Here is a 19,033-nt window from a genome sequence, read left to right on the forward strand (position 1 = left end):
TGTTTGGGCTCTCCTCCATGTAGCACTACATGAGCTTAAGTGGTGCTATTTTTTCATCTTATGAGGATAAATAGGAGTGGCTGGCTGTGATTTCCCCAGCAAAAACATCAACCAAAGCCCAGAGATTCCAAGTTCCACACTGAGTTTGCAGCCTGCCTGCCCCAGGGTCTGCTCCAGGCTTTGCTGTTCCACAGAACACCAGGCAAGGCTGACCTCTGGGAATGAATTCTTCCTCTGCAGCTCTGTCAAAGCTGAGCTCAAAGCAGTGAATTAATCCCTGCTTGGCCTGGGATCTCTGGGAACAGCACTGCAGAACCTCTGAGCAGCAGGCACAGGCCACAGGGATGAAAGAGGTCATGGATTTCTGGCTTTGCACTGGAGTGGACACAGAAAGGATCTTAAACCACATCTGATGCTAAATCAGAGTTTGGAGGCAAAGAGGAGGGAAGAAGGGAGGGGAAGGAACTCAAACTCCCCCAGCTCTCCCTCCTCAGCACTGCCAGCAGCAGCAAGGTTTGTGCTCAATATTCACCTAGCTCCATCCTTCCCTGGACTGGCAGACCTGGCACCACCTTCCACCAGAGCAGGATGAGCTTCCTGGGGTCATTTCTTCACCATTATTACAGTGAAAGACCTGCAGGAGCTGCTGTGTCCTCCTCCAGCCCTCCCATCCCACAGGGGCACCCATCAGGAGGGCAGCAAACTCCAAATGAAAACTTCATTTCCTTCCCAAGGGTTACAGTGACAAATGTGTCAGCAAAGCCAACAGCCAAACAAAGGACCTGGAGCTGGAATTCACCTGGAATGTGGAGTGAATAATCCCTTCAGTGAGCTGAGATATAAATACATGTATCTGATGTCTGCATGTTGCATTGTGCCTTCCATGATCTTCATTTCTATCTGGCATAATTAACAATAAATCATTCTGGGGGCTTACAGCACCTGTTATTACATAAATAAAACAGCAGCAAAGGAGCTTGTCAAGACTGATTTATGTGAAGTGTTACCCTGAAGTTTATTGGATTTCCCTAATAAGAAATCATACCACACCATTTTCTTTTACATTCATCTTCTGGGTTGCATATGGTAATTTCTAAACAAAGACACAACTTAGTGCAGGTTAAGAGGCTCACAAATCATTTATCAGATAAATCTGATCTCTTTTAAATAGGTGGTGAACTGAAAGACAAAAAAGGTACCATTTTGTCAGGACAACAGGCAACCTAAAATTGTTTAAAGTCAAATTTGCAGAGTCTCAGAAATAAGTCAAAGTTTCTTAAAATATCCCTGAGAGAGCTATTATTTATAAGGAAACTCTTTTCTAGAAAAATTCAAAGTGGACAAGGAAAGCATTCCCTAAAATAGATATGCAATAGAAACACAAAGAGAAAAGAAACAGAAGAACAAAACCAAAATATTTTGGGACTCATCTAATTTCAGAAGAAAGAACTCTACAAGTGCAACTGCAGATTCCTCAGGCTGCCAAGTGATTAAAGGCAGTAATTAAAGCAGATAGAGAAGCAGTGGAGTTAAATGAATTTTCTGCATTAGGCTATTATTATAGATAAGGGGAAAGAAGTTCCAATTCCAAAAGCTCTTTAATGATTATTGACCTTAACAGGAATTTGGGTCTCTGGGAAGGATGTCAGGGAACAGCTCAGCCAAGTGCAGAGGGTGAGGCACTCAGGGGGCTCCATCCCGAGGGAAGGAACACAGGGAGCATCTCCCTGTGCAGAGTGCAGAAATTTCAACTGCAGTTAAAACCCAGCTTAGACCCCAAGAGCCAGGCCAGGGGCAGCTGAGCAAGTCCAGCTCCAGCTGGCAGCCCTGACCTGAGCAGCTTCCCAAAAACTCTCACTGGGGTCACCCTCGAGGCACCAGCCACGAGTTCATCGCTGAACTTCTGCCTCTCAGAGCTCTGAAAATCACTTGGTATTTGAGAGCAAGTTACCACCAAGAAATGTGACCCCAAAATCTGGCTAAATCTCTGCTTTGGGAGGCCCAGCAGTGGCAGGAAGGCTACTCTGCAGGTGAACTCAGAAATGCTGATGTCTGACTCCAGTTCAGAAGGCTGAATGATTTCTTTATTATAACTATACTATAATATATTTATTTATATCTATTTAAAGGAGATACTAAAACTACAAACCTGCTTTTTCTAACTACCATATATAACTCGTGACTCTCTCCAGAGTGCAACCACAGGTGGGTTGGATTGGCCATCAGGCTCAAGCAACCCCCACGAGAATCTAACCAAGCACTCACCCCAGGTAAACAATTCTCCAGACACATTCCACGTGGGAAAACAAGGAGTAGAAATAGGAATTGTTTGCTCTTTCTTCTCTCTGTGCTGCTCTGTGAAAACTCCTGAGAGAGAGAGAAGCACGTGCCTCCCCTCGGGGTCACTTACGGTGTTGAGGGCGTTGAGGGTGGTGTCGTCCCGCGAGGCAGCCACGCATCCATCCTCCGTGGATCCCCCGTCACACATCCCTGCAAAGGCTGCCATGCTCCTGCAAGGGCAGGGGGAGAGGGGAAACGCCTCAGCTCTGCTGGGTGCACTGCACAGACACCGTGTGCAACCTGAAATCCTGGGGTTTAGGACCTTGCCACACTGTGCATCAAATAAGCACCACTAAACTGCAGAGCTGAGTCACGCCAGCACACGGAATAAATCCAGCATTACAATCCAATCTCATTTGCTTTCATCAGCCAGAAGTCTGCACTGCCAAAGGAGCAGAGCCTGAGCAGGATTACAGAAGCTGAAACCTGCAGACACGAGGACGGTCTCAGCAGACAGCAAACTTTGTGCTGTCATCTTGGTTTTAATATGTCAGAAAACTGACTGAAACTGCAGACTCCCCAGCCTCTGAATTCTTGCAAGCTCCGAGTAATTTACTGAGACTGAGACACTGTGAAGCCCACCGGTGGCTTGCTGAACCACCAGGGAAGAACTGAAATGCAAACTGGAGCTCCCAAGGGGATTCCCTGCAGGGATCCTCTGCTGTCCCAGCTGCTCCACCCAGAGCAGCTCCTCCCTTGTCACCCATCCCACACCACACTGCTCCCCTTGCACTTCATCTCCAGATGGAGGAGGGTGCTGTGCTGGCCCAAATCTGGCAGCTCTTGCCTCAAACCCAACATCTCAGCTGATGCCCCAGGCACCCCCAGCATCCCAGAGTGGAGGAGGAGCTGCAGCCACCCCAGCCCAGCAGGCACAGGCACAGCAGGACGGGGCTGCACTCACCTGGCTGCCCTGAGGTACATCAGCAGGTCGCAATCGTTGACTCCTGGCATCCACACCAGCTCCTCGTGCTGCGTCACCGTGTCCCCGTCCGGCGACGGGAACGGCTGCAGGTCAGGGAGCTTGGCCTGCAAAACCAGGGCACACAGAGATGGCAGCTGCTCCTGGCTCAGGAGCACCACAGCTCCCAAATTCCCTGCAACAGCGGGACCTGGCAGGTGGGAGACGTTCGGACAACAGCAGCTGAAGGATTTGTTCCACGCTTCAGAACTCTGAGGATGCCGAGGCGTCAAGCCCAACCCATCCCCTTCATCCAGCACTCCTTCCTCTGAAGGGCAGTGACTTTCCTGATGAGAATTCTGGGCTAACACCACCTCAGCCCACTGCCAGTGGAGCCCTTCTGTACACAGGAGCAGCAGAGATGGGAAGGAAAGCACTTTGTACTGCACAGCCCCGAGGTTTAGAGTCTGATGGACAATTCCAGAGCTGATGGCCAATTCCCCTCAGACACAGCAGCTGCATTTGTCGCAGGGATGCTGATCCAGCTGCTGCCTGCCAGGCTGAAACCCTCCCAGAACACACATGAAGGAAGGCAGGAAGGTAGCTACCAGATGGGTCCCATTTGAAATCAGCAAGAAACCCCACAGATTTGACACTAAGTTTAAAATGAAGTGCTCGGTAAATCATTAGAACTCTGAAGGGAAACAAAGACATTTCCTGAAAGGGAGATAGCTCAGCAAAATGAACACTGCCTCTAAATAAGTATTACACTCTATCCAGAGACCCAATTAGCATCTTTAGTCATCTCCTGCTCTGAGATGAGATAGCTGAGAGCCTCTTCAGAAACAGCTTTTAAGCCCTATAATTACCTCCTATACTCACAACGCTAAACGTATTTGAGAGGCAACATTTATACATAACCAGTAATTACAAGTCACAGGTTCAGATGTCTTTCATGTTCTGCTCTTTAATCTGTACTTTATTTTACTTCTTGCCTGGGAAAATGGGTATGTCATTGAAGTTCTCTTCTGGCAAGGGATAAGCCAGCACTGGGTTTCTGGGAGAGAGGCACTCCAGCAAGCAGGGGGCTGCACAAGCCCACGTTCAGCCTCTGTACCCTTGGAATGTGCTAAATTCCTGCAGTTACTCCCAGGAGCAGCTTCCTCCTCATCACAGATCACTGAGGCTGGAGAGGATCTCAGAGAGGATCAGGTCCAGGCCGTGACCCGTGGCCACCTTGTCCCCAGAGCACCGAGTGCCACTCCAGGGCTGGGCACTCCAAACCTCCCTGGCTGCCATCTGCAGCCAGAAGCTGGCCCAGGTGGAGGGAGGTGAATTCTCACAGCTCTGCAATCCTACAGAACGTTTCTCTCCTCTCGTGTGCCTGCTGCTGTGGGGGATCTGTGCACTGAGGAAACCCCAACCCAACACCTCTGACACCTGCCCAGGGCTCCAGGGCCAGCAGGAGCCTCTGCTGGGACCTCAGGCTCTGGATTCTGCTGCTTCCACCTGCAGCGCACTGAGGGGGCATTTGTCAGAAACAAGGATGAGTGAGGAACAAAGGGAGTCTAAAACATGAAGCAAGCAAGAATCAACAGCAGTCTAAACCAATGGACCTTCTTCCTCCTTTTTCTTCCCTATCCATAAATGCACGTGGTAATTACACCTTAGAGCAGGGTGACTAATGCCTGCCAAAATATTAGATGGCAATTTGAGATGAAAGTTGTTTTGAAGGTATCACTTACAGGACTCTCGTTATGACTACTGAAAAGAACACTACAGGTTTAATTGCCAAGGACTTTTTTCCTCTGAAGGCAAAACATCCTCAAGAATGTGACATCAGGTTCCATAAATATTTACTTTCACTAGTTCTTAAACAAGATTTTTAAGAGGGTCTGAATGAATATTCATCACTTGGATGCAAAACTCCAGCACTTGGACACTACAAAGTCAGTTCCTCAGGAAAAGCAGAGGCCCCAGCTCCCAGTGACAGATCTGGCCCTATGAACCAGAGCAAGTTGTATGTTAATACTCTTTAAGAACAGATTATTTCCAATGCTTATGAAGGATTTCTCTCAAATTATAATTAACATACCAGGAATATCCAGAGTCTTAACCTTATTCTGCTTCCCAGTGTGTGAACACACTCAGCAGCTCCCTCAATTTCTGTTTTAACAATCCAAATGACTTAAAGCACTTCTTTAACTTCCAGCAGTTGCTCACATTCCCTCAATCTTACTCAAGAATTAACCCAATAGCACTTCTGCTACTGAAAATCATTAACATAGCAACATCTGACACAGAAAAATCTCAGTAACTGAGCTAAGGAAGGCTAAAGAACTCACTAAAGTCAGTCACCTAACGATGATTCTGAAACCCCTCACTGTGTCTGAGCAATTTTAAACAACTGTCACCTGCACAGATCAAGAGGCCAAAGCATCTCTGGACATTGAACACAAACAAAAGCCCTTACCTGGTGGCTGGGTCCAACTCTGATTTCACCTTGGGTACTGTTCAGCCTCCTAAGGCACAAAGAAAAACAGCAATGAGAAAGAATTGCAATCAACGAAATTCAGAGTCATACTCTTTTTTGTCATTGCATTTCCAATGCAAATGGAGCAGAAGCAGAAATAACATTATTGAGAGAACAGGAGGGGATGTGCTCAGGTGTGTGGAGTAACCTGTCTGTGGAAGGTGTCCCTGGGCAGGGGCTGGGACAGTGCCACCCTCCCAGGAAACAAATCCACTCCAAATATCAGCCAAAAGCCTCCAGAAAACAATCAGAACATGCCAAAATACCTCTCCCCAATGCATATGTTTGCAAGACAACCTGACACTGTTTTCTTGTTTTCAGGCTATGCAAGGAAATGACTGAACTAGGAAATCAATTTTTTATTTTCAAAGTTATACATTAAATACCAGGTTACTACAAGGTGTCAGAATTCTCCCCTGCGAGGAGCAAAGAGGAAGCTGACAACAGAAAATGCTGATGCTCTTGTTTCCTCCCAGAATTCATTTTAAGGCCCTGCTGACAACGATCCTTTGCAGGGTTTGTGCCCACCCTGAGCACTGGGCTGGCTTCAGCTCAGACAGGAAGAACCAAACATCCCCCAGCTCCCAATTTCTTCAGCTGCACCACACTCAATATGGTAAACAGACATTTAAGAACCAAGGCTGGACCATCCTGTAATTGCAAAGTTAAAAACGAAGTTTGGGATGGGATTTCTGCTCCCAACCCCTTCTGTGGGAACCCAGTGGGGACCTCCAGCCACTCCTCAAGCATGCACAGAAATATTTCTGTGTGTCTTTCCATTACCCAATCCCCATTTCCTGGGAACATCCACTCCTCGAGGGGCTCCCTGCCCTGCCCAAAAGGTGAGGGCTGGGCTGAGCTGCTGTGCAGGGAGCTCTGGCAGGCTGCTTGACATCCCACTTGGATTTGAAAAGGGCACAGAGCCCCTGGCTGCTCAAGGACACACGATCTGCTCTGTGATTTCTCTGCCTCCACATCCCCAGGAATGGCTTTCAAATGGAGAGAAAAATTCTTGCTATGGAAACTAAAATGCACGGCAGATTTGAAGCTAAATCATATTGGTGAGAGCAATTACAATGAGAATGGAATGGCATCCCGTGTTTATTCGATGGGAAAGGGAAAAAAGGAGCCAACACTGTATATGAAATGTGACACAAAAGAAACTGCTGTAACAAAGCAGTATCCATAGCAACAACAACTTAATATTTCAGTCCTCCTCAGCTGCAGTGGATTAAATATAATGACAAGATGTTCCCTTTGAAAAGTAACCTGTTGCCATGGCAACGTTGTGTTCTGCAAAGTAAACAGGGGCTGGTCAGAAAGGAGCTGGGAGCCAGAGCTGGAATATCAAAAAGGCAGGAGGAGAGCAGGGCAAGCAGCACAGCCCTGAGGCACAGAGCAGTGCCCACCCAGCCCCAGCAGGGCAGGGAGCAGCCCCAGGCAGCTGCTGCCCTTGTCCTGTCCCTGCTGAGCCTGCTGGAGCTGGGCACAGGCTGGGCACTGCTCTCACCTCCCAGCCTGGGAGGGAGGAGATGGGAGGAAGGCTGGCACAGCAGCTCCTGCACGATCCCTTACACAGGAACGAGCTGCCCCCTCTGTTTGTCACCTGCCCTCTGTCCCCACCACTCAGGCAGAGCAGCTCCTGCACGATCCCTTACACAGAAACAAGCTGCACCCTCTGTTTGTCACCCACCTTGTTGTCCCCACCACTCAGCAGTTCCCCGAGGCTGGCACAGCACTGCCTGCACAATTCCCAACAGATAAATGAGCTGCACCCTCTGTCACCTGCCCTCCTGTCCCCACCATGAGCACTCCCCAAGGCTGGCACAGCTGGCAGCTCTGTCCATGGACACAGTGCCACCAAGGCTGGGACACGGCCACCAGAGCTGCCCCAAGGCACAGCAGAACAGCTCTGGGCAGAACCTGGGCCCAGGAGTCTCTTCCAGAGCGCCCGGAGCCGGGCAGGAGGCAGGGCTGGGAATCCTCAGCAGAGCTCTCCCGAGGCTGGGCAGTGGCAGAAGGCTCTGGGGATCCGTGCACAGCCTGCCCTGCCCCTGATGCCCATCCCAGGCAGCTCCCTGCCCAGGAGGCTGGCAGGTTCCTGATGAAGGCTGTGTCACCTGTGTGCTTGGTCCTGCAGGGACAGGGATCACCTGGCAAGGTGGGATCTCAGCAACGGCGCTGCTGCTCCTTCCACCTTTCCCCTTCCACTGCCAGAGCTCAGGAGCAGGTCTGCCCTGCAGCAACTGCACCTTTTTACCCTGCTGCAGCACCACAGGGCCCAGCTGTGCCCCTCTGCAGCTCCCTCCACCCAGAGCAGCCTGGGTTGATTTGTCCTGCTGTGGTCACCCTGCCCTCAGCCATCCTCTGCCAGCCAGCAACAGCTCCAACCCCACAGATAATTCAGTGCTGCCATTCAGCTCAAAAACAACCCCAGCAAAACCCCAGAGCAAAGGCAGAACCCACACATCACACACAGGCCAGCCTTCTGTGCTGCCCACGGAACCACCCCGGGCACTGCCATCCCTGCCTCTGCAGACTGAGGTGACCCCGAAGTAATTACAGGGAAACTTCAGCAGAAGGAGGTTTTCAACCAGCCACTTCACTCAGCCACAAACCTCCTCTCAAACAGCCAAGGAAGTGTCCAAAAACAGCTGGAAAAGGTCATTATTTCTATATAGCCAGAGTAAAAGAGGAAAGGCACAGCTTCAAGCCAGGATATCGAGGGCTTTGGGCTATATTTTGGGTTTAACAGGCAAGAAAAAGCTGCAGCACTGAGCAATGAATATTATAAGATTTGGGGTTGTGTATGAAGCCTGGTATCAACATCAGTGGCTTTGCTGGATAGAAGCAGGCCCATGTTAGATATGTGTGTTATAGAATAGATTATGAACTGCAGTCACACACTTACACTGATTAACCTGCCCTTATTAATGGCCAGACAATCAGTTACATCCACTGAGAGTGGGACACAGCAAAGCAACTCCTAGATACTTGTGATTTCTGTACAATTAATAGAAACTTCCAAGAAAAGTTTGGTATTTTTTAAAAAAAATCCTTTAGTTCAAATAGTCCAACACCCAAGATGAAAGAACTCTGCTTTTCAGAGGCAGCTCTAAAAACATCTGGCAAGGATCATTTTGTTCCATCTCTAGAGGGACAAAACAGGGGAGAACAAAATTATCCTGCTCCAACTTCAGCAGATTAAAAACCAGTTTATCAGGGCCTGAAAGTGACTGGCACTGCAGCCAAGAGCATCTGTTTATGGCCACTGTTGGGAGGCAGGATACTGAGCCAAGTGGATCCCTAATTTTAACCCAAAATTATCTTATGCATGTCATGTTCAAACACTGCACACTCCAAAATACAGAAGGGACAAACACGTTCAGGCTGCTCACCCTTCAACCAAAAAAACCCACAACTACCTCAAACCTGAGTTAAATACCTCATAGGAATGAGTCCCCTCAATTCACCTGTGCCTTAAACCTTCACTCTTTAAAAGCAAGAGCTTAAATTTCATAGTATCCTAATAGTATCCTAATGAAATAGTATCCTAATGCTCAGAAAATATCCTTGCCCCTTGTATGCTTAAGCTCCATTTAAAACCTTCTGCAACTGTGTGTTGTAATAATTTTAAATTTTTTTTTTTTTTTTTTTAAAGCAGAAGTAATTTTGTCTTCTGGGTGAAAAATCCAACCTGTATTTCAGGCAAATGAGCTTCTAGGGGAAGGTGCTGAGTGCCTGCTCACCCGAAGCAGGAATGAACAGACGTGTCCCAGCAGCTGCCCCAGCAGAGCAAGCTCCAGCCTGCTCCTGGCTGCAGGGGCAAGGATGGAAAAGGACTGCAGGCTGCTCTGCACCCTGCACTGCCTGCAGGAGGAAGTACTTGCACAAGCCACACAGGAAAAGCTTTTTCAAGACAAAGTTGTTTTGTCATCATGTTCATAAAGGAGGGGGGAAAAAAAAGCCTGTAGAGAGTCCTCAGTGCTGTCCCCTGCCCAAAGGTGGGATGGAGTAATTCACAATTAATGCAAAGGAAGGAAGTGTTCTCTCCACTGTGGGAATTTTTGCTGGCAGGTGCCAAGGAGCACCTCTCTGACACCTGCTTACCTCCAGGTAAGGAAGACATTCTGATGATAAGTTCAAGTAAATTAATTACTGGGAACCACTGCACGATGCAAAGGTTTTTACCTGCCTACATGTGATTTTAATAGAACCAGAATGTTGTTTACCAGCAACACTGACACTGGAGTGAATGTGTAAATGAGTTCAGCATGGACTGCTGCTGTTGAAGTGTTTGTCCTGTACAGTTTCTGAAATGGCGACGCAGTGCCTTTGCAATTCCAGAGCAAATATTCACTGTTAAACCAGCCTGAGCCCCACAGCAGCAGCAGCCCTGCTCCAGCACAGCCCCAGCTCCTGTGCAGGCCAGCAGGACTTTCTCCACAAAGCTCCCTCAGATCAAAGGCACTGATCACCTCTGGGGCTCTGAACCTGCCTGACAACACCAACCTGCAGCTGCCCTGAGCAGCACATGCAGGCAGAAGCAGCAGCTCATGTCAGAGGTGATAAGCATGAAGAATGGGAAGCATGAGAGGAGCTGGAAGGTATCCCTAGTTCCACCATGCACCTGGAAACAAGCTCTAATTAAAACAAATTACATCCTAAACAATTGGAAGGAAGAGGAAAGAGGTAATCTTGCTGATTTATGCCTGGAAACAAAGCAGAAATGAAGGCAGAACAAAGGGAAGAGACTATTCTTCATCCAAAGGACACTATTCAAGCACTTCCCATGATATATCTGCAATTTCTAACAGCTGTTTGGAGTGGCATTAACTCACCAGACCACCTACCAGCAGTGCCTGGACTGGAGGATCTGCTGGGCACCCAGCCAGGACAAAGCTGTCCCTGAGGAGGGGAATGAGTGCAGGAGCAGAGCTGCACTGCCCAGGGAGCAGGGCAGCACCAGCACAGCCTGACCCTCCTGCCACCCAGGGCTGCTTCTTCTGCAGGAGGACTGTGGGGTCTGGGGGTCTTCCCTGGGTGGGGGGAGCAGGGAGCTTGGGTTTCCATCTATGTTGTTTGGTTTTGTTTCTAAAGCCAAGGTTACACCTCCACACAAACCTGAGGAGCTGCTTGGTTATGAACTGGCTGCCCAAGCCCTTCTCCTCTGTCTAGAAGTGAAGGTTTAAAACCAGTGTTAAGGAGTTAAGGACACGGGCTGCCACATCCCTGTATTCCTGCAGAGCACTGATGGATTCCTGCATGCACTCAAGGAGCTCCTTTATTAGGAATAAGAATGTGCCCAAAGCTCAGGCCTATGGAGACTCCTCTCTAAAGCATGAGGAGATCCAGCCAGGCTGAAGTTCAGGGGAACTGAGCTCTGTCATCATTAGCAGGACTTTGCTTCAGCCACTGGCCAAAGTGATCCACATGAAAGAAGAGTTCCTGATTTTTTTATGCTCTGCAGGTATAAAAGGAGATGGTTACAGGAATGCCACTTGGGGCAGAATACAGACATGGATGTGGCACTGACATGGGAAGAATTCTGCAGGTTTATTCATCACTCATTCCTCAGCTTCTGACAAGAATCACAGACTGGGTTGTGCTGGAAGGGACCTTAAAGACCATCCTATTCCACCCCTGCCATGGCAAGGACACCTCCCACTGTCCCAGGCTGCTCCAAACCCTGTCCCAGCTGGCCTTGGACGCCTCCAGGGATCACACACTGCCTGCCCACCCTCACAGAGAAGGATTTCTTCCTCACTTCTCATCCAAATCTCTGCTGTTAGTCTGAAGCTGCTCCCCTTGTCTGTCACTCTGTGCCCAGGTGAGCAGTCGCTGTCCCTCCCTGAGCCAGCCCCTGCCAGGTGAGTGGCAATGCGTGCAGGGCCACCCTCCTGCTCCGAAGCCCAGGTGTCCCAGTGAGCAGCACACACAGTCCTGTCCCCATGCCACCCACTCCTGCCCAGCTCCAGAACCAGCTGCCCTGGGTGAGCCCAGCTCTGCAGGACGGGCACGGGGACAGAGCAACGAGAGCACACACACGTGTGAGCCAAGCACAACACCCGGGTGCCATCACAGCCCTTCCACCTAGCAGCGACACTCTGCTGTCCCACAGGGACCCAGAGCACCCATTTCCATCCAGCAGTGACACAGAGCACCCATTTCCATCCAGCAGTGACACTGCTGCCTGTCCCACAGAGACCCAGAGCTCCATCTCACAGTGACACTGCTGCCTGTCCCACAGGGACCCAGAGCTCCATCTCACAGTGATACTCTGCTGTCTCACAGGGACCCAGAGCACCCATTTCCATCCAGCAGTGACACTCTGCTCACAGGAACCCAGAGCACCCATTTCCATCCAGCAGTGACACAGAGCACCCATTTCCATCCCGCAGTGACACTGCCGCCTGTCCTACAGGGACCCAGAGCTCCATCTCACAGTGACACTCTGCTGTCCCACAGGGACCCAGAGCACCCATTTCCATCCAGCAGTGACACTGCTGCCTGTCCCACAGGGACCCAGAGCTCCATCTCACAGTGACACTCTGCTGTCCCACAAGGACCCAGAGCACCCATTTCCATCCAGCAGTGACACTGCTGCCTGTCCCACAGGGACCCAGAGCACCCATTTCCATCCAGCAGTGACACTCTGCTGTCCCACAGGGACCCAGAGCTCCATCTCACAGTGACACTCTGCTGTCTCACAGGGACCCAGAGCTCCCATTTCCATCTCACAGTGACACTCTGGGCCCCAGAGCCCTGCACACCCTGACCCCCAGCCTGCCGCGCCTCCGCGGCGCTGCACAGCTGCCCCCGAGCTGCCGTCCCGCACAGGGCAGCCCTGCAGCCGCAGCAGTGCTGCCTGCATGGCACTGACAGGCGCTGCCGCTCAGTTCCAGGGATCGGTGCCCTGCACCGGCAGGGACCAGCCCTGCTGGGAGCGACCTGTGGCGGCTGCTGCGGCCGCATGCACGCAGCTGCAGCGGAGCCCGCAGTCGCGCCGGCAGTGCCCTGCCGCAGCAGCGCCCCGGGGAGCCGCGGAGCAGCAGGGGCAGGCCCGGGGCAGCCTACCTGCGGGGCCCGGGGCAGCCTACCTGCGGGGCCCGGGGCAGCCTACCTGCGGGGCCCGGGGCAGCCTACCTGCGGGGCCCGGGGCAGCCTACCTGCGGGGCCCGGGCGGACCGTCCATGGCCGCGGCGGGCCGCGCGGGGCCGCGCAGCGCGGCGCTTCCCCTCAGCCGGCGCAAAATGGAGGCACATGCGGGGACCGAGCCGAGCCTGCACTGAGCCTGTGCTGTGACCTAAGCCCGCACGCAGAACGCACAAACTTCGCCCTCGGACCGGCGGCACTGAGCATGTGCCGTGACCCTCCTCCTCTCCTCCTCCTCCTCATCCTACTCCTCCTCTCCTCCTCCTCCTCTCCGCCGCCGGAGCGGCCCCGCCGCCGGCGCTCCGCCAGGGAGTGCGGCGGGGTCCGGCGAGTAAATGCAGCGACACATACTGCGGGACCTGTGCATTAATGCATCGATACATACAGCGGGATCTGTGCATTAATGCATCGGTAAATACAGCGGGAATCTGTGTATTAATGCATCATACATACAGCAGGACCTGTGCACTAATGCATCGATACATACAGCGGGACCTGTGCATTAATGCATCATACATACAGCGGGATCTGTGTATTAATGCATCGATACATACAGCGGGAATCTGTGTATTAATGCATCGATACATACTGCGGGACCTGTGCATTAATGCATCGATACATACAGCGGGAATCTGTGTATTAATGCATCGATACATACAGCGGGAATCTGTGTATTAATGCATCGATACATACTGCGGGATCTGTGCATTAATGCATCGATACATACAGCGGGACCTGTGCATTAATGCATCATACATACAGCGGGATCTGTGCACTAATGCATCGATACATACAGCGGGAATCTGTGCACTAATGCATCGATACATACAGCGGGAATCTGTGCATTAATGCATCGATACATACTGCGGGACCTGTGCATTAATGCACCGATACATACTGCGGGATCTGTGCACTAATGCATCGGTAAATACAGCGGGAATCTGTGCATTAATGCATCGATACATACAGCGGGAATCTGTGCATTAATGCATCGATACATACAGCGGGACCTGTGCATTAATGCATCATACATACAGCGGGATCTGTGCACTAATGCATCGGTAAATACAGCGGGATCTGTGCATTAATGCATCGGTAAATGCACCGCGATCTGTGCACTAATGCATCAATACATACAGCGGGATCTGTGTATTAATGCATCGATACATACAGCGGGATCTGTGCATTAATGCATCGATACATACTGCGGGACCTGTGCATTAATGCATCATACATACAGCGGGATCTGTGCACTAATGCATCGATACATACAGCGGGATCTGTGCATAAATACAGCCCAGGATCCGCTAATAAATACAGCAGAGATCTGGCGTGTAAGTGCATCAATACATACAGTGGGATCTGTGCATTAATACATCGATAAATACAGCAGGATCTGTGCATTAATACATCAGTAAATACAGTGGGGATCTGCTGATAAACATAGCAGGGATCTGGCGTGTAAATGCATCGACACGTACTGCGGGATCTTTGCATAAATACAGCCCAGGATCCACTAATAAATACAGCAGGGATCCAGCGTGTAAATGCTTCGATACATAGCGGGATCTGTGCATTAATGCATCAATATATACTGCAGGATCTGTGCATTAATACATAAATACATACAACGGGATCTGTGCATTGATACAGCAGGGATCCACTAATAAATACAGCGGGAATCCAGTGTGTAAATACATAAATACATACAGCGGGGATCTGCTGATAAATAGAGTGGGGATCCGGTGTATAAATACATCAATAAATACAGCAGGGATCTGTGCATTAATACAGCCGAGATCTGTGCATAAATACATAAATAAATGCAGCGAGGATCTGCTGATAAATACAGCTGGGATCCGCTCATAAATACAGCGGGGATCTGTGCATAAATACAGCCAAGGATCTGCTAATAAATACAGCAAGTACCCACTGATAAATACAGCCAGGGATCCATAAATAAATACAGCAGGGCTCCATAAATAAATCAGCAGGGATCCGCTGATAAATACAGCAGAGGATCTGTGGATAAATACAGATAGGAATCTGTAAATAAATACAGCGGGGATCCACTGATAAATACAGGGGGGATCCACTGATAAATACAGCGGGGATCTGCTGATAAATACAGTGGGGATCCACTGATAAATACAGCTGGGGACCTGCGAGGCACAGAGGGATGGAGGATTGAGGGAGGGATGGAGGGATGAGGGCCTTGTCTGGGGCATCCCTCACTGCACCCAGCCCAGCCTCCATCCCAAGGCTCCCAAATCTCCTCCATCCCAAGGCTCCGGGGTGCAGGGGCTCAAACCCCGTGTCTGAACACACAGGAGAGCAGAGCAGGAGGCTGAGGCACAGAACACTCCCGTTCTCCTGTCTGGGCTGCAGGGCTGGGAGCATTTAGGGAACATTATTCTCCCATTTAAGGAATATTGCTCTCCCATTTAAGGAATATTATTCTCTGGCACCCAAGGAGCCAGGCTTGATTTTTCCTGCCTGAACTTCCTGCACCAGCCTGCATCTCTGACCCCTCTATTTACTGGTAAATTCCAAATATGCTCTTAGCTACCCGTTTATGTGAGGGCAACATCCCCTCCAACACACACGGCTTTAACTGAGATGCACCCTCTGTTTTCCAGCTTCTGAGATGCTTCCACCATGACGCTAAAGAAGGATAAAAAGTTCCCCATATATTGTATTTTGAAAGCTAGAGTAAGCAAAACAGATCAGGCCCCAGAACAATCCTTCATTTTCTTGCACAACAATCCAGTGAGGATTTTCATTGCAGCACAGGTGGATACACAATTTCCTTGTTGCTTATTTTCTGTTACCTCGCATACCCTGCTTGGGAACCTTTGACAACAGCCTGGCTCCTTCAATGGAGGTGCCTTAATACTTGAAATATTCAGTAAATTGAGTGTTTCAGCTCCTGTGGCTCTGCTGAAAGGATCTAAAGCCACTCCTCAAGATACAGGACATCCCAAAACTCATTTAGCTCACAACATTCCCCAACAGAGTTTTCTCAGGGATGTGAGAATTACTGACACACTGTCTGTAGTCCTGTGCTGACCTCTGTAGAGAAAACCCAGCCTAAAGCATCCCAAAGTTATCCTAAAAGTTATCCCAAAAGGCCCAGGCTGGCCAATTCCAGAGCAGAGAATGACCAGCACCAGGAGCAGGGCTGATATCCCCCAAGGCAAAGCAAGGATCACAAATTTCAAACGGCACAGAAAGGACAAAACAACCTTTCCTTGAGCTCTGTGTCCTCCAGCAACAAAAGAGCCTTGTGCTACACATCCCCCCAGTGCTGGGGATGTTTCTGCAGTCTGGGCTCATTTCAAGTTATTTTGCAAACACAAACACACAAAAATAGCTTCTTTGCAAACATATAAGCACACTAAAATAGATCCCCACGATGCCGAGCTGAGTCTGAGAGTGCTGCAGAGTTTCTGAGCCTCTGATGGTGAGCCCAGAGGTTCCCTGGGCACACACAGAGCCCAGCTCGGGGTGCTCTGGGCTCACCCCAAACCCCCAGCGAGGCTCACTGCAGCCTCCAGAACCTTCTACAACACTTCACACCAGCAGGAGCCTTTCTCACCCTCCCACGGAAGCAGAACACTTCTTTAGGGAAGCAGATCGAGTGGGAGAGGGACTGACAAAGCCCCAGCAGCCCACCCTGAAACACTTTCACTTCCCACAGCAAAGGGAATCCGGCAGCACAAATCCACAGCCCTGTGCAGCAGCAAAACAGCTCAAAAACCACCAAAGCACCTCCCAAACCACCAAAGCACCTCCCTCCTGCTCCTCTCTCTGCAGCTCCCCCACCCCAAGACAAAACACGGGCCTGAATTAGAAAGAGAAACTTTGCTGTGACCAAATGAAGGCAAACTGACTTTCAGAGCTGGCCTGTCACTATCAGACACAAAACGAGCACACAAAAGCTTGCTAAGTTAAAAAGAGAAAAAGAGCAAATTTTATTTCTGACTTTGTAATATATAGAATTCTAAAAGTGGCAGTGGATTGGAGGATGGAATTGCCACCTCTCCAACCACACTGGTCAAACCAACAGCCCATCAATTCTCTCCTCACACAAAGAAGACTGCAAACCAATCATTATTTACATGAACATGCATGAGAACTCTAACAGAAATATGTAAACACCAGAAGGCATGGAAAACTTTTAAAAGAACTTTAAAACTTTTGAAAGAACTATAAAAGAAAACTTAACACTTTTAAAACTCAGGGCAACACTGGCCCCTCTGAGTGATTAGCTGATCACTGTCCTTTCACTGATCCCTTCAGGCTCAGTCATCCTCTAACAGCTGGAAGAATTAACAGCTTCCTCTACCCAGAAAGTGGGTTTGAAACCCCACTGACAGCAACAAAAAAATGCCATTTCACAGGAGAAATCATCCCTTAGGCACCAACACCAACACTCCAACCCAAACCCGAAGCACAGTGACAAACACGGGGAGGAACATCAGAGGGGGCACCATGAGAAGCTCAGCAATGAAAACCTCCCCATGAAAACCCCACCACGCCTTGCCTCGTGCACTGCTCAAAAGAAAGACACCAGTGATGTCCCAGAAGCATTTCAGGGTATGGTGCTTGATTTTGGGATTCAGCACCATCCACCACCAGCAAGAGACTGGGAAATGCCTGAGGGAGGGAGTTGCACCAGCCCAGCCACCAAGAGAGATGGGGGCACCTCAGAATGAGGCAAGGAAGCCTCATAAATAGAATTTCAGAATAAATACCCACGCAGGGAGCTCCCTCCTAACTGCAGGCACTTAGTGGCTGGCAATGCCCTGAAGCACAAAGATCCAGATCTGCATTAGAAATGGTAAATCCACCACGGAACAAGTCAAATATTTATTATTTATATGCTGATCTAACCCCCACTTCCAATGAGACTTTTCTCCATGATACTTCTGGGAATCAGGGGGCACAGCTGATTGTGTTCAAAGAACAATCCCCTGCCAGTGGGCACAGACCTGAGCCAAAATATTCATCTCTCACTGGAGTGCTCATGGAAATACCCCCCTCGGCAGCAAACTCCTCAAGGCTGGCACTTGTGAGGCATTTTCTGTGCTGGAAAATCCCATCAATGCATGTTTGGACCCAGAAAATAACAAAGCCAAGCCTGGACTGAGCTTTCCAAGCAGAGCTGACCAAGGCTGGCTGAACAAACCCTGGCAAGCATGGACACACCTTCCTCAAATATGAAATGATTCCCAGAAGTGTTATTTCTGTGCCTCCATTTGTTCTAGGCCAGCAAAGCATAAACCTGGAATTCCTGACAGGGACCCTGGACAATTACTTACACATGAAAGCAGGAAGTTCCACACTTAAAAACTCTCAATTCGATTTCTTAGAAGTGTCTAAATTTCAACTTTGCTGACTAGAACACATAAATGATTTTTAGAAGTATTTTCAGGGATGTACATTCAGCCAACAAGACAGCCAAGAACTCCTGCTGAAGTTTGCAAGTTTTAAAAAACTTCCATATGTCCATGAAGCTGTTTAGAAGCAGCACCCAGAGATGCACCTGGATATCAGGACTCACTGCACAATTTTATTTCCTACTCTTATTTTTCTCCTGTATAAACACACACTCAGAAAGATGCAGTTTCTCCCTTGCATCCATTCCCAGCCTCCTGCCAGCTGGATTTCAACCTTTCTTCCCCTGAGTGACTTTCATAGAATTAGGGTTGGAAAAGACCCCCAGGATCATCGAGTCCAGCCTTTGAGTGAGCACAGCTCAGGTCGGTGGTGAAGTGGAGTTTAAAAGCCATTTTCACTTACCTTGTCTCTGGATTATAGCCCAGGATGTAGAAAAATGAATCCACTCGTGCCTTGAACTCTCTAGCAGCAAATATGTCAGAGAAATGGGAGATGTTGCACTTTCCTCTGAAGGGAAGAAAGAGGAGAAAATGGCATGAGAATTCTAGCTTGAGTAACAGCTACTTTAATTAAGTGCCACTGCAATCTGGGGAGAAGCCACAGGCATCCCTGCTCTCATAAATGCCCAAAACATCATAAATACAAGGCTGTTTTACCAAAAGTCCTTTAACCAAAGTGTGGGTTCTTCCCACGGTGGAAAG

General features: G+C 49.5%; 1 protein-coding gene across 8 annotated transcripts in view; it reads right to left on the reverse strand.

The window, feature by feature from the left end:
- Window positions 1-19,033, reverse strand: part of RERE (arginine-glutamic acid dipeptide repeats) — a 170,411-nt gene that overhangs the window by 59,874 nt on the left and 91,504 nt on the right. For 7 of the 8 annotated variants that reach the window (XM_085558655.1, XM_085558654.1, XM_085558650.1 and 4 more), the window contains exons 6-9: window positions 18,735-18,839; window positions 5,715-5,763; window positions 3,245-3,369; window positions 2,411-2,510 (exon numbers count right to left, since the gene is read on the reverse strand). In XM_085558655.1, coding sequence (XP_085414781.1) covers window positions 2,411-2,510; window positions 3,245-3,369; window positions 5,715-5,763; window positions 18,735-18,839 — 379 coding nt within the window. Of the gene's footprint in view, window positions 1-2,410; window positions 2,511-3,244; window positions 3,370-5,714; window positions 5,764-12,943; window positions 13,077-18,734; window positions 18,840-19,033 lie in introns of those variants that run through there. The other variant, XM_085558657.1, reaches the window with a different exon arrangement.

Source organism: Lonchura striata, chromosome 21 (genome assembly GCF_050655825.1).
Source record: "Lonchura striata isolate lonStrDom1 chromosome 21, ASM5065582v1, whole genome shotgun sequence".
In the NCBI taxonomy this organism is placed as follows: Eukaryota; Metazoa; Chordata; class Aves; order Passeriformes; family Estrildidae; genus Lonchura; species Lonchura striata.